The sequence below is a fragment of the Lactuca virosa genome, chromosome 5 (assembly GCF_052849685.1).
Source record: "Lactuca virosa cultivar CGN04683 chromosome 5, Lactuca_virosa_CGN04683_v6, whole genome shotgun sequence".
NCBI classification, from domain to species: Eukaryota; Viridiplantae; Streptophyta; class Magnoliopsida; order Asterales; family Asteraceae; genus Lactuca; species Lactuca virosa.
In genome coordinates, this window is record NC_136430.1 from 324716629 (window position 1) to 324731035 (window position 14407).

Sequence of the window (14407 nt, forward strand, 5' to 3'; positions counted from 1 at the left end):
CAATTTTCCTTTGCTTTTCCTGTTATTAGAATCCGCAGGCTTGTAAAATCTTTTGTATTTATTAGAATCCCCAGGCTTGTAAATTATTTAAATAATATCTTGAAAGGGCACTCATCCCATCTTTGATTAATCCGGATAAAGTCTGTTTCTCATATCTTAAAAAAAATCATGAATGAGAATGGAAACATAAGAAAGTTTAATATTATTATCATTATTATTATTTCATGACAATGTCCCTTTTAGAGCATTGGTCCCAGAATACTCGAGGCTGATTTCATCACCTTGATCCACCCACACTATTCCAAAAGTTTGAACATAATTTATCCATACATCACTTTATCCAGACATTAACTTAATGGAAAAAAAGGGCCTTAGAAGTCCTGAAAATCTCAAGATCTTCATCAGCTGTGAAACTACAAATGCTTTCTGATTGTGTTAGGGCACACATCCGCTGCAATTGTTGATCCAAAGATATCCTTGCAAGATAACTCTGCAACAATAAATAAATAAACGCTAATTTTACATTTTTACCCTTTTAGGGCTTGAAGAATGACAAGGGCATTCACGTCTTTTGGTAATACCTGGGTAACGTTTGTGTGGTCAAGGCAGTCAATGTAGTTGGATCAATGCAGTTGGATCGGATGATTCCCTTCTACTTTGCTACCAACTCTCCTTGTGTGGTTTGGAGGAAGAATCTACTGAGATGGAATAGTGAATATTATAAATGGTTTTATGGAAGAAAAAAAACCATTATAGCTCCATTTTTAAGGAAACTATTTCAGGTGACAAAATTGTAAATAGTGTAGTTAAGTTTTGCTAATATCCCTGCTTTTCAAAGTCATCGGCTATTTCATCATACACAAGTTTCAAATTCTCAAAATTTCGGTTGCCACATCGTTGATGGAAATCAATGAGACATATCTGAATCAATAATAAGCTCACATTAAAATTGCAATCAAATGATATAACTTATTAAATCCTAAGACATAATTAAAGATTAAAGAATCATCTAACATCAGGAAGCTTTTCGATTTCTGTGGCAAATGCCAGGTTTAAAAGGCTCTCATTTCCATGCTACATGAAACACAATAACATAAAAAGATCACTATAATTGTAGAGAAATATTACAACATATGATACATATTTAAACAGGTTTGGTCAAATAGTAAAATATATAAACATCATTTATCAGTTAGTGCTTTGGGCCAAGGTGTTACCTGGTCAGTTAAGTCAACAACAATAATATCTCCATATCTTTGCATAAGATCATGAAAGTGGCGTTTCACCACCATGGGATGCATCCAGTTAAACACAAGGTTAAAATTACCTATGTAAATAAAACATCACACACTTTAAGGAAATAATATATAATATAATATTCTCATTAAAGTAGAAATCATGAATTCAGGAGTAAAGTAAATGGTGTTATTATGATAGAATCCATACTGTATCTTGATGCTCAATAACAGCAAGACGCAGTTTATAACTTAAATCAATAATTTGTTCCCACAATAGAGGAATTGAACCTCGGACCTGAAATCAAAAATTAATTTCATTAATAGGATAATAATCATAATATAAGTTATAACATCCTCAGTGTCTATTAAGAAATATAATTTCAATATATCTAGTAAAATGAATGTTTAGAAGCTGCTGAAAGATCATGTGTTCAGAAGATTAACACAAGTCAACAACCATTATTTGGGAATTTGAAATTTATCTACTGAAATGTTGTGTTGTAGTAATTACCTGTAAAAATGATGACTTGAATCCATCATACTCCAGCAATTGTTCAGTTTCAATAAAATTTGCAATTAAAACAGAAGATCATATATGAGAATATACCTGCTTCCAAACTGGAAGTAAGCCTCATCTTTTTTCTATATAATGATGGTTTTATGAAAGAATTAAGGTGTGGGACTTAATGGAACAACTTGCAGAATAAATGAACTTACTTGCTGATTATTAAGATTACTTAAACCTTCATTACAGCATAAGAACTTCCTAGACATGACTCTGAAGATAGGATAACCAAGGTAAGTTCCAACCTCCTTGCGAGAAGTTATGACCAATACATATGTCCCTACACAAAGACAACAAAAGGTTCAGTACATTCATCAAATCTTTGGGCTTACTATAAGTTGAACAACTGTCCATTATGGAAAACCAACTATAAGTATCATTGTTATGGATGCTAAATGATATTTTATCCAAAAGGTTCAATGGCTCTCTACCTGTATCTAATATATATGTACAAACCCTAATATAATAGTAATTATCACCTGCAAGCAATCTAATTGTTCCAGCAACTCCAAATATTGTATACATCCTGGAAGCAGTTTCCAAATTAACTTCACCTGTGACAGGTTAAGAAATTTCCATGTTAGCACATCTTATAAATTGGATTATGCGTATATTTACATCTTCAATGAATTTGTTGTTTCGATTTACCATGAAACTTTTCAAATTATTTAGGTAAGTAACAAATTTATGTTTCTGAAACTTCAACATATTGAATTACTGATTTAATTTTAAACTCTAGTTTACAGAAACAACGCCCGAAGTGAAAGGATCAGGATCTAAAATCACCAGATTTTTTAGAATTGTAAATTTATCAGATGGATGCAAAAGACAAGAATAATAAGAGATTCATTACATAGAAGTATTGATAACTCAACACTCTCGAAATGGCCAACATCATCCAAAATTTCCTAGAACAAAGAAAGAAGAGATCTGTAAAAGGGGCAAATCGGATGAGGAATTCTAACAATGAAATTGATATTGAAAAGGATCTGTCAAAAGAAAAAAAAAGGAAAAACAAAACGATGAAGAACAGAAATCTATTACACAAATGCACCATTGGAAGATAATTTTGAATTTGGGAGTAAAATCAAGACGAACTAACCGTATTCTTGGAGGCGTTTGAAGAGGCGAGGTAGATACGAATTAGGGATATGTTTTCTGGCATGATGAAGTAAAAAGGAATGATTTTTATGTTTCTTTAGGTTACAATTGAGAAAGAGAGGGTAGGTGAAGAAGGAAAGAAGAGATAATCATATAACGGTGTTTGAATAACCGGGATGATGTCAGCAAAACAATCTAAGGGTGAAAAATTAAAGACTCGAATGTAATGAATGGTCCTGATTTCTTAAGATTAGAATTTAAGGTTCTCTTTTAATAATATTTAGAGATTAGGCGGAATAAAACAGAAAATTGCTCCACGTTTGAATCTCTCTTTTACGCTTTGTTTGATTGATTTTTTTCCTAACAGGGGATGGTGGTGGTCGTCTGGTTGTGTAGGGATGAAGAATTTAATTTAGGGTGTATGTTTCCTAGAGAAAGATTACATATTACGGCAGCTAATTTACGGTATGTATTTGATATTTTTGGAATCCCATATTATACCCTTATCTATTTAAAAGTTAGATATTCGTCTCATAAGTTAGATATTTGTCTCATTGGTTTCATTAAAAAAAAATCTATATTTTGAATTTTTTTTTTCTTTTTAAACCTAAAACTTTTTTCTTTTCGGAAAAAAGCTTAAGTTTTACTTGTTACTTGTAATTCAGACCCTAACATGTCACCAACAGGTAAATTGAGTATTTTTGTTTCACAAAATACCATACATTTTGTCTTTTTCCGGTTTAGACCTAAATGTTTATTTTTTCAAAATCAACTCAACTTTGAAATCGGTTATATGTCGCACCCCGTTGTTATTCTTTGTTCCGCTTCCGTACGACTCACAGGGCTCATTCAACTTTCCGGTGGAGTTTAAGTCGGGAAGCAACAATGGCAGCCATGGACGTGTAGTTAGGAGTGTAAATCACCCAGTTTTATCGGTTTTCGATTAAATCGGTTTTTTAATATCTTTAGACTAACCATAACCAAACCAAATAATGTTCAAGTTCATCGGTTTTGATTTATTCAGTTACGGTTTATACGGTTCGGTTTACCGGTTAAACCAAATAAAAATCCACATGAAAAATTAAATATTAAACTAAATTTTTTAAACTCGACATAAATAATATTGACCTGTGTAAAAGTGAATTCCAGTGCAAGCGTGATATGAAAGTGGAGTTCAATCTTCAAAAGTGAAATCTCTTATTAAATTAAAGTAATTATGAACCTTCGTCATGAAATTTATTATTTCTCTTTTCTATAACTTATTATGGGACTTTGATATGTATTTCTCTTTTCCATTATATCATGGATTGTTTCTTTATTTTAACTGATTTTCATTAGGTTACTTATTTACCTTTATCCAAGCTAGCAATTTAAGCTACATATATAATAAGATACACTGTGATACTTATTGTGAATACATAACATATAATAACATACAAATTGCACGCTCAACTTTTCATAATTTCTATATGTTATGTTATATATACCAACTACTAAACAACAAAGATCATTCTTATGTTTAATTTAAATCAAACGGAAATAAAATATATAAATATATATTAGATAAATAGTTTTTTCGGTTTTTTTGGTTTAAGACTTTTACATGGGTATTATTGTATTATTAGTCTTTTACGAAAAGAACAGAAAGGTTAAATCATTCCCTTTTCTAATAAAGACTACACCACTAATAAAAGAAACATCACTTATTAGTTGAGATATGCTTTTTCCAGGTTGACTAATATATAATGGAATTTTACTATATCTAGTCATAACCTTTTAAACAAAATATTATGTATATTACTGTACAAAATCTTTTCATAAACCCCACCACATATCTAACTCAAAACAATTTACAGACGCATACACTTAACATTATTGCAAACACATGATAGTGGACAAACTATATAATATGCCTTATAATAATATGCACATTAATAACAAACAAGTATCATTACCCCACCCTGGTACATCCGATGATACTCGAGATCTAGAGATCTCCATGTCATGGACATGGTGGGTTCCATATTTATTTTTAGGGTTTCAATAATCATCAATATTATTTAACAAGACCATACCATAGGTATAACTGAGCTGGATAGTGCAAGTAAAAAATAATAATGGCAACAATCCAAATAACTTTCATCATATTTGACATGACTTTAATTTGAAACACTTGTGTTTGGAATATCGACTATATATACAGTTTTGGCAACCCACAAAAAGAGAAGCATATAAAGTAAAGTAGGAGTAAGACAGGACATTGTATGACAAGATTGCACAATATGTCCAAAACCATTACCTAGGACTATTTTGTCGCCACATCATAACTACCCTCTTGTCGGTCAGCAAAATGACAGCATTACAATTGTCGCGTAACTGTTATTTTCGTAGTGGCAAGTAATTTAATAGGACGACGACACAAAAATGTAACATCTCAAACACTAACTTACAACGTTATAATAATACTTGGTGTGTGTGTGTGTGTGTGTTGCCCCTGTTAAAATAGATTGTTTTCCTTGTATTTTATTTCCTCTATATGATCTAAGGCCTACACTACTCTACACAAATCTTATCTCCCAAAAAGAAGCCTAGATTCGAATATGAATCCCATAGATGAAGAAAAGAACTGGCTGACTCTTAACGTGGGACAAAAGCTTCAAGATTCTTGTTCAAGATCAAAACCAATTTCAGGGAAGAAATGCCATTTCTGCAAGAGGAAGTTCTACAGCCCACAAGCACTTGGGGGTCACCAAAATGCTCACAGAAGGGAGAGAGATGCAGCAAGAAGATACCACTCCTTTAACATTGACACCAAGTTCCCAATTCATCGAACACTTGGTGTGCATAGCTTCCAAATAAACCAATCACAAATGAAGGGGGGCAAATAATGGTATCAGTGGGTGAGTATGGAGCTACATGGGCGAATGGTGAACTGGGAGTGGGTTTAATGTGGCCTGGAAGTTTTTATTTGGATTCACAAATGGCGGCTTCTCAGCCTTCGGATCAACTCTCACTTGATTTAACCCTCAAGTTGTGATTTTGGTAATCTACTTTATGTATGTATAAACTTTGTTGATTAGGTTTATTTAAATTGTGTATGTGCCTCTTGTGATGATTTTGTTGTGAGTGTGTGTATGGGTTCTTTAAGTTTGTATATAGGTAATGATGAATTTCAATGAAAAAGGGAGTGGATATATATCATAATATACATCCACAGATTTATGATAATCACTTATGATTATCACACAGCAATTGATTTTATAAAAGTTGAGATTACTGAAAATAAATAAAGTAAAGCTCACAGTTACAAGGTATCAGGGATTTTAAGCTTTTGGGTGTTGTGAAAGACAATGGGAAGCCTTTGACTGATGATGTTTGGATCGTTGTATGAGGCAGAATCAGAAGGATATCCATTCTGCACATTTTATTGATTATCTTAAAGCTAAATTCAATAAAAAAATCATAAGCTTAAACATCGCCACGCTTTTGCTAAAGGGAATCTTATTTGAGGTAGTGGAGTGGGAGTGAACGAGATATTATCATTTATGTCTCTGATTTGAACTCAAATTTGTATATTCTGATCTTCTAGTTCTATCAGTTTGTATATATGAGGTTTTATCATTTACGTCTCCGACTCTCTGTTTTATGAATTTTTTTCTTCCAGCTTAACAGAGTTATTGCATCTACTAAGGTTTATAATGTTTGTTTCCAAGGATAGCGATTATAAAACTGGGTTTTGATTACGAATCTAAATTTATTTTGTATTAAGTTTAGATTTGATTTTTGGGATTTTGGTTGAAATTGTTTGATTTAGGGTTCTTCAGAGGGGAGATGAACAAGACAAAGGGAAAAATGGTCATTTTGACAATTTTAACAGCTAGGCTGTTAAATTTGACTACCCAAGGACAGGGGCCAAAATTTTCAATTTACTTAAACATTTAACAGGTGACTTTGCATTTATTTAGAAATAAGCAAATGTGTGATGCTTTGCTTTCTTTCCATTTTAAATTATTAAGATTCTCTAAAAATTACTTGATTATTTGTATTAGATAATTAACCGACACATTAATTAAACCAAACTACCTAGATGGAAAAATCAGGTATTCTAGCGGTGAATTTATATGCAAACAAATATTTATGTATAATAATTTTTATATTTGTTCAAATGGATGGCTGAGTTACACATAAGCAATAACATGATGTAACGTAATTAGCATACTTTAAAAAAACTAATCCTGATGTTTTCAAAATTCAAACATTAATTTTTATACTTATTTCATTTAATTAAAAATCACAATTCTACAAAATTAATATGAGAGGTAGGGTTGGTAGGAGAGAACGGTGTTATTTGGAAATGAATGTAGGGAATGGCTTTTTCATAACAAATAAAGGGTATATTTGGGAGAATTTTATAAAAAAATCCATAAGCTCATTGAAACGCTAGTCTAAGTAGCTTTTTAAAAAAAACCTATAAGCTACTTTTAAGCTTGCAAAACATTACAACCTAAATAAGCTAGTTGTGGTGTGCTAAACACAGCCTAACTATTAGAAAAGGATCAAAGAGAGTTCTCCTTTTACTCCCTTAGATGGGTATATAGCAACTTAAATAATCAATTAATCATGATCATAAAATATGCAATCAATCATGACATTAAAAAGAATATATACTCAATTGTTAAATAAAAAATCTTTGGACATAATGAAAAGGGGGAACCTAGTATTGCCAGGTAGGCTAGTAATGACAATAGGGTACATTCGCACGTCTAGTTTTTTTTCAAAAACAATAACAAAACTAATCAAAGCACTAATTGTAGTTAAAAGTTATACATGAACACAAACTTATAATTCCAATGCATTTCCATGTGTATTTATCTCACATGGTACTAGAGTTCTAGTTTTTTTATCTGGTCCTCAACTTTTATATATTGTCCTGCTTCTCTTGTACACAATGTTTTTAATTGCTTCATGTGATTATGGCATTATATTCCAATATGTTAGTGACTAAATAACTAAAAATTAAGAAGATAACCTTCTGAATTTCCAGTGTGCAGCTGCAGGTACTTCAACTGGGGGTAGGGCTTCCTTCTTCCAGCCAAGTAAAGCATCAAAAGCATTGAAGTGGATTTGTGTGCCACTGCTCACGTGCTTAAGAACCAAACAACTGTCCCCAAACATCATCTCTGGCAAGTGGGTTGTCTCAAGCTTTTCTTCCCACCTGCAAAAGGTTTTGGAAAACAGTATCCATAACTTATCAGGAATGAAAATATAGTTTCATAATATAGAGTGTTCTTCATAACTTGCAAGTGGCTACACACAAATTATTTTATTGCAAATCTACCAATTCAGAATTACAATTCATGTGTCAACTTAATATCTATAACTTGTGTCAGTCGCCCTACTTAAATTTAAAAAGATATGTAGATGCAAATCTAGGTTTTCATTTATTTCCTTTTACGGGCAACATGGCTGATCGCATAGAAGTGAAGTGACTATGATTCTGATAAACAACTTGCTGAAATAAATGTAAAATGGTGATTATTTGAGAGTTTGGTTGTAAATGTGAATCGCATTCATGAAAACCTGAAGTAACAGTATTCAAACTAAAAGGAGATGCAGCTTATAGACGAACTATCAAACTATTCAGTGCTAATCTACCGATTAAATTCAAATAAACAAACTTAAGAGTTTTGCGTATGAGAATAAGTTAGACTTACCACGCGATACAAACAAAGAGGGGAAAAGGAAGTAAGAACAGTGAGCCATTTATGCTTTGTGAACGCGGAGAGACGGAGCTGATCAGCCGATGTCGCCGGCGCTACAGTGGTAGTAGAGACTACGGTTCGTCGGAATTGGACAGTTGGAGCGTAGGTATTGTACTACGACAACCCATGTGTTTCCGGTAAAAGGAAAGAAAATTTTAGTTTTGTTTCGGAAACGTAAATAAAACTTTTTCTTTGTATATTACAATCATTAAGTTTTTTTTTAAGTGTTTAAGATACATCATTGTTAATTTGTTTTTAAGAATAAGAATAAGGGGTTTATATGATGATAGTATTGTAACAAAAAAAAATGACGACCTTGTTCTGCAAAATTGTTGGTTTTGTGATGCAGGTGTTGAATGGAAAAGTGGGTTTGGGAAGATCATGATAAGAAATAGACACTTCGATCCCCAAAGTGTCATAAATGTGGTGGTTTTGGTCGCATAATGTAAACATAGTTGGTAAGGGACAAACTACGAAAAAAATTTAAATCATAGGGGTCATTCTCCTTTAATTTAGATAACTGGTTAACGGAGGAATGGTTAAAAACTAACGATAATTACTTAATTGACATGTACAGTAAAAGTTAGATGACATATTGCGCAAAAAAAACATAATTGATCAAATCGGACAAAACGCATAAGTTCATTGTGCTACAGTGACATTTTCCCTTTTGGATTTTGTCCTTATGTTAAAATGACCCTTATACCTCCTTAATTTATTTAAAAATATAGCTAACATAATGAAACTATTCTAAAAACTTCAAGAAATTTATATAAAAAAATATATATAATTTAGTGGTTTTGGAAAATAAACTATAATTTAATCAACAAGTTAAACCATTGACAGTTTTTCACAAACCTAAATCTATCTTTGTATGTGCTGGATGGATCCACATCCACCGTCAGCCTTACAAAAAAGTTGTTGAAAGAAACGCTTTTGTAAGAACAATGGTATATTCACAACAAGAAAACTAATCCCTCACACAAGTTGAGACTTTTATATGGGTACTATTAGTCTTTTATGAGAGAACAAAAAGGTTAAATCATTCCCTTTTTTAATAAAGACTACACCACTAATAAAAGAAACATCGCGAATGGGTTGAGATATGCTTTTTCCAAGTTGACTAATATATATAATGGAATTTTACTATATCTAGTCATAACCTTTTAAACAAAATATTCTGTATATCACTGTAAAAGATCTTTTCATAAAACCCACCACATATCTATCTCAAAACAACTTATAGACGCATACATTTACCATTATTGTAAACACATGATAGTGCACAAACTATATAATATGCCCATTAATAACAAACAAGTATCATTACCCCACCCTGGTACATCCGATGATACGCGAGATCTAGAGATCCCCATGTCATGGACATGGTGGGTTCCATGTTTATTTTTAGAGTTTCAATAATCATCAATATTATTTAACAAGACCATACCATAGGTATAACTGAGCTGGATAGTGCAAGTAAAAAATAATAATGGCAACAATCCAAATAACTTTCATCATATTTGACATGACTTTAATTTGAAACACTTGTGTTTGGAATATCGACTATATATACAGTTTTGGCAACCCACAAAAAGAGAAGCATATAAAGTAAAGTAGGAGTAGGACAGGACATTGTATGACAAGACTGCACAATATGTCCAAAACTATTAACTAGGACAATTTTGTCCGTCACATCTTTCCTACCCTCGTACAACAAACCAAATATATATATATATATATATATATATATATATATATATATTGTTGTTTTTTTTAATATTTTACTGCTTAATGTTAGACACAGGGTAAAAAGTCTCATTTTCGTTCTATAATAACCACTTTATATAAACAAACATCATTATCCGTTCAGCCACTTTACCAATACATTAGTGTGTGTGTGTCTGTCGGCAAGATGACATGATTACAATAATCATGTAACGGTTATACTCGTAGTGGCAAGCACCTTAATAGGATGATGACACGAAAATGTCACATCTTAAACCTAAACTTACAACGTTATAATAATACTCGGTGTGTGTTTGTGTGTGTGAGAGAGAGAGAGAGAGGGTTTGTGTTGCCCCTATTAAAATAGTTTGTTTCTCATGCATATTTACTCCATGACCTAAGGCCTACACTACTCTACACAAATCTTATCTCCCAAAAAGAAGCCTAGATTCGAATATGAATCCCATAGATGAAGAAAAGAACTGGCTGACTCTTAACGTGGGACAAAAGCTTCAAGATTCTTGTTCAAGATCAAAACCAATTTCAGGGAAGAAATGCCATTTCTGCAAGAGGAAGTTCTACAGCCCACAAGCACTTGGGGGTCACCAAAATGCTCACAGAAGGGAGAGAGATGCAGCAAGAAGATACCACTCCTTTAACATTGACACCAAGTTCCCAATTCATCGAACACTTGGTGTGCATAGCTTCCAAATAAACCAATCACAAATGAAGGGGGGCAAATAATGGTATCAGTGGGTGAGTATGGAGCTACATGGGCGAATGGTGAACTGGGAGTGGGTTTAATGTGGCCTGGAAGTTTTTATTTGGATTCACAAATGGCGGCTTCTCAACAGTCGGATCAACTTTCACTTGATTTAACCCTCAAGTTGTGATTTTGGTAATCTACTTTATGTATGTATAAACTTTGTTGATTAGGTTTATTTAAATTGTGTATGTGCTTCTTGTGATGATTTTGTTGTGAGTGTGTGTATGGGTTCTTTAAGTTTGTATATAGGTAATGATTAATTTAAATGAAAAATGTAGTGGATATATCATAATATACATCCACAGATTTATGATAATCACTTAGTTGTCCAGAAAGCATATATATATATATATATATATATATATATATATATATATATATATATATATTATGATTATCACACAGCAATTGATTTTATAAAAAGTTGAGATTACTGAAAATAAATAAAGTAAAGCTCGCAGTTACAAGGTATCAGGGATTTTAAGCTTTTGGGTGTTGTGGAAGACAATAGGAAGCCTTTGACTGATGATGTTTGGATCGTTGTATGAGGAAGAATCAGAAGGATATCTTTTCTGCACAGTTTATTGATTATCTTAAAACTAAATTCAATAAAAAATCATAAACTTAAACTTTGCCACGCTTTTGCTAAATGGAATCTTATTTGAGGTAGTGGAGTGGGAGTGAACCAGATTTTATCATTTATGCCTCTGATTTGAACTCAAATTTGTATATTCCGATCTTCTATTTCTATCAGTTTGTAAATGAGGTTTTATCATTTTTGTCTCTGACTCTCTGTTTTATGAATTTTTTTTCTTCCAGCTTAAGAGAGTTATTGCATCTACTAAGGGTTTTGATTATGAATCTAAATTTATTTTGTATTAAGTTTAGATTTGATTTTTGGGATTTTGGTTGAAATTGTTTGATTTAGGGTTCTTCGGAAGGGAGGTGAAAAAGACAAAGGGAAAAATGGTCATTTTGACAATTTTAACAGCTAGGCTGTTAAATTTGACTATCCAAGGACAGGGGCCAAAATTTTCAATTTACTTAAACATTTACAAGGTGATTGATATATTATAATGCTGACTTTGCATTTATTTAGAAATCAGCAAATATGTGATGCTTTCTTTGCATTTTAAATTATTAAGATTCTGTTAAAAAAAAAAACATTGAGCATTGAAGCCAAGTTTGAGAGAGTGAAAAGGGGCTTACAGAAGCAAGGGCCTTAAATGTAGTTTCCCTCCAGCAAATCTCTCGAATGATGAGTGGCTTTGAATTCTCATTAAAAGTGCAAAAGACACGAGTATCCCTCAATCTCATTAGGGCACCATCAACTCTAAGCTGTAACAACAGACACACATACATGAATATAACAAAATAAAAAAATAAAAAAAAGATAAACGTCCCAAAGATGTAGTTCATACAATACTTCAGTTAAATTATTTCAGTAAATAACATTAGCTTAATCAAATATATATATATATATATATATATATATATATATATATATTGTTAGTGACCTACTTCAATTTACTACAGAAAATGTCAGGGATGAATAGTTAAATGCTAGTTGTTGATATTTTATTTTCACTTAATTGTTTGTATTAGACGATTAACCAACACATTAATAAAACCAAACTAGTTAGACAAAAAATCACAAAGAAAGTCAGGTATTCTAGCGATGAATTTATATGCAAACAAGTATTTATGTATAATACAGAAGCAATAACGTGATATAACGAAATTAGTAAACATTTAAAAAACTAATCCTCTTGTTTTTCATAATTAATATGAAAAGTAGGGTTGATAGGAGAGAACGGTGGAATTGGGAAATGAACGTAGGGAATGGGATTTTCATAATTAATAAAGGGTATATTTGGGAGAATTTTAAAAAAGCTTATAATTCCAATGTATTTTCATGTAAATTTATCCCGAATGCTCACACATGGTACTAGAGTTCTCGTTTTTTTATCTGTTCCTCAACTTTTATATATTGTCCTGCTTCTCTTGTACAAAATGTTTTCAATTGCTTCATGTGATTATGGCATTATTCCAGTATGTTACTGACTAAATAACTACAAATTAAGAAGAAGAGTGAAGATAGAGTGTATAACCTTCTGAATTTCCACTGTGCAGCTGCAGGGACTTCAACTGGTGGTAGGGCTTCCTTCTTCCAGCCAAGTTAATATCTATAACTTGTGTCACCCTGTTTAAAATTAAATAGATATGTAGAATGTAGATGCAAATCTAGGTTTTCATTTATTTCCTTTTTCCATTTTTTGGGGGAAGGAGGGAGAGGGGAGGTGGCTGGTATTGGGGATTACATCTCCTTCTTAGTCAAAATCATAGCATGCTAATTATCAAGAATCTCTTCTGTTAAACATGACAGCCAGATGACCCATGAATCCAAATTATTGGATAAGTACCCTAGTTTTGTATACCAAACTAGGTTTATATTTCCATTTGTCCAAATCTCCGGAAAATAGCTAGTCAATCAAGGTTCATAACATTTCGATTTGTCCAAACTCAATCATAATTCAGAAAACAGCTCCTTGCGACCTCATGTAATATCAAAACAACAGCAGTACTCGATCACTCTCCCAATTCCTAAGAATTCCAAGCTTTACTAAACAGATTATACCAAGAGCCTCTGGAACATCGCCGAAGAAATTACATATTATAACGACAACTTAATACGCAGAATTCAACTCTTATCCAATGTGCTTTAAACAAAAAATCGATTGTTTAACAACTTTAACACCAATCCGATGTAAATACCTAAGTCAATTGGCTTATTGGACAATAATTGAAGTAGAGGTGAGGATTGAACGGTTGCTAGACTCGATCTCCCAGCCATGAATGCGGAGTCCTCTACGTCCGTCTGGTAGAAGCTCAGCTCCGGCGGCTTTTACCTCTTTCTCGTCTGCTTCCCACTCCATCTTTGTATGTGAGTCGGAGTCGTAGGTGGTGTTTGCTGAAAAATTGAGATTTGCACTCAACCCACGTCCCACGCCAACTATAGCAGCTAGGTTTGAATTCAGATTTTGCTATTTTAGTTAATGTAAGGGTAAATAGGATAAAAGTCATTAAATTGATATCAAAATTTTAATATTACATTGTATTTTTTTTTCTTAATTTTGTTTTTTCAATTTGTTACAATTATGAATTGTCATGATTTGACATGTTTACGTGTCAAAATTAAATTTAACTTTTGACACTAAGTTTTAATAATTCTTTTTAAGTTTTGACA

General features: G+C 32.3%; 3 protein-coding genes across 4 annotated transcripts; 1 reads left to right on the top strand and 2 right to left on the bottom strand.

Moving 5' to 3' along the window:
• Positions 1-101: 101 nt before the first annotated feature.
• Positions 102-14183, bottom strand: LOC145115409 (phosphoinositide phosphatase SAC8-like). Of its 2 annotated transcripts, none has more exons than XM_079051703.1 (9): positions 13272-14183; positions 12370-12498; positions 2283-2357; positions 1956-2083; positions 1447-1533; positions 1218-1327; positions 1015-1074; positions 582-921; positions 102-490 (listed from the first exon to the last, which is right to left on the bottom strand). In XM_079051703.1, exons 3-6 carry the CDS (start codon positions 2326-2328, stop codon positions 1283-1285), a joined length of 306 nt encoding a protein of 101 aa, XP_078907829.1. In that variant the 5' UTR covers positions 2329-2357; positions 12370-12498; positions 13272-14183; the 3' UTR covers positions 102-490; positions 582-921; positions 1015-1074; positions 1218-1282. The 2 variants fall into 2 exon arrangements, with proteins under 2 accessions (XP_078907829.1, XP_078907830.1); XM_079051704.1 differs by having other exon boundaries at positions 106-490; positions 1750-2083.
• LOC145113174 (transcriptional regulator TAC1-like) lies at positions 5505-5792 on the top strand. The gene has a single exon (XM_079049295.1). It carries the CDS (start codon positions 5505-5507, stop codon positions 5790-5792), a length of 288 nt encoding a protein of 95 aa, XP_078905421.1.
• On the bottom strand, positions 7921-14096 carry LOC145113175 (TIP41-like protein). Its single transcript, XM_079049296.1, has 4 exons — positions 13959-14096; positions 12370-12498; positions 11626-11732; positions 7921-8119 (listed from the first exon to the last, which is right to left on the bottom strand). The coding sequence occupies exons 1-4, from the start codon at positions 14094-14096 to the stop codon at positions 7921-7923; spliced, it is 573 nt and encodes a 190-aa protein (XP_078905422.1).
• Positions 14184-14407: the final 224 nt, after the last annotated feature.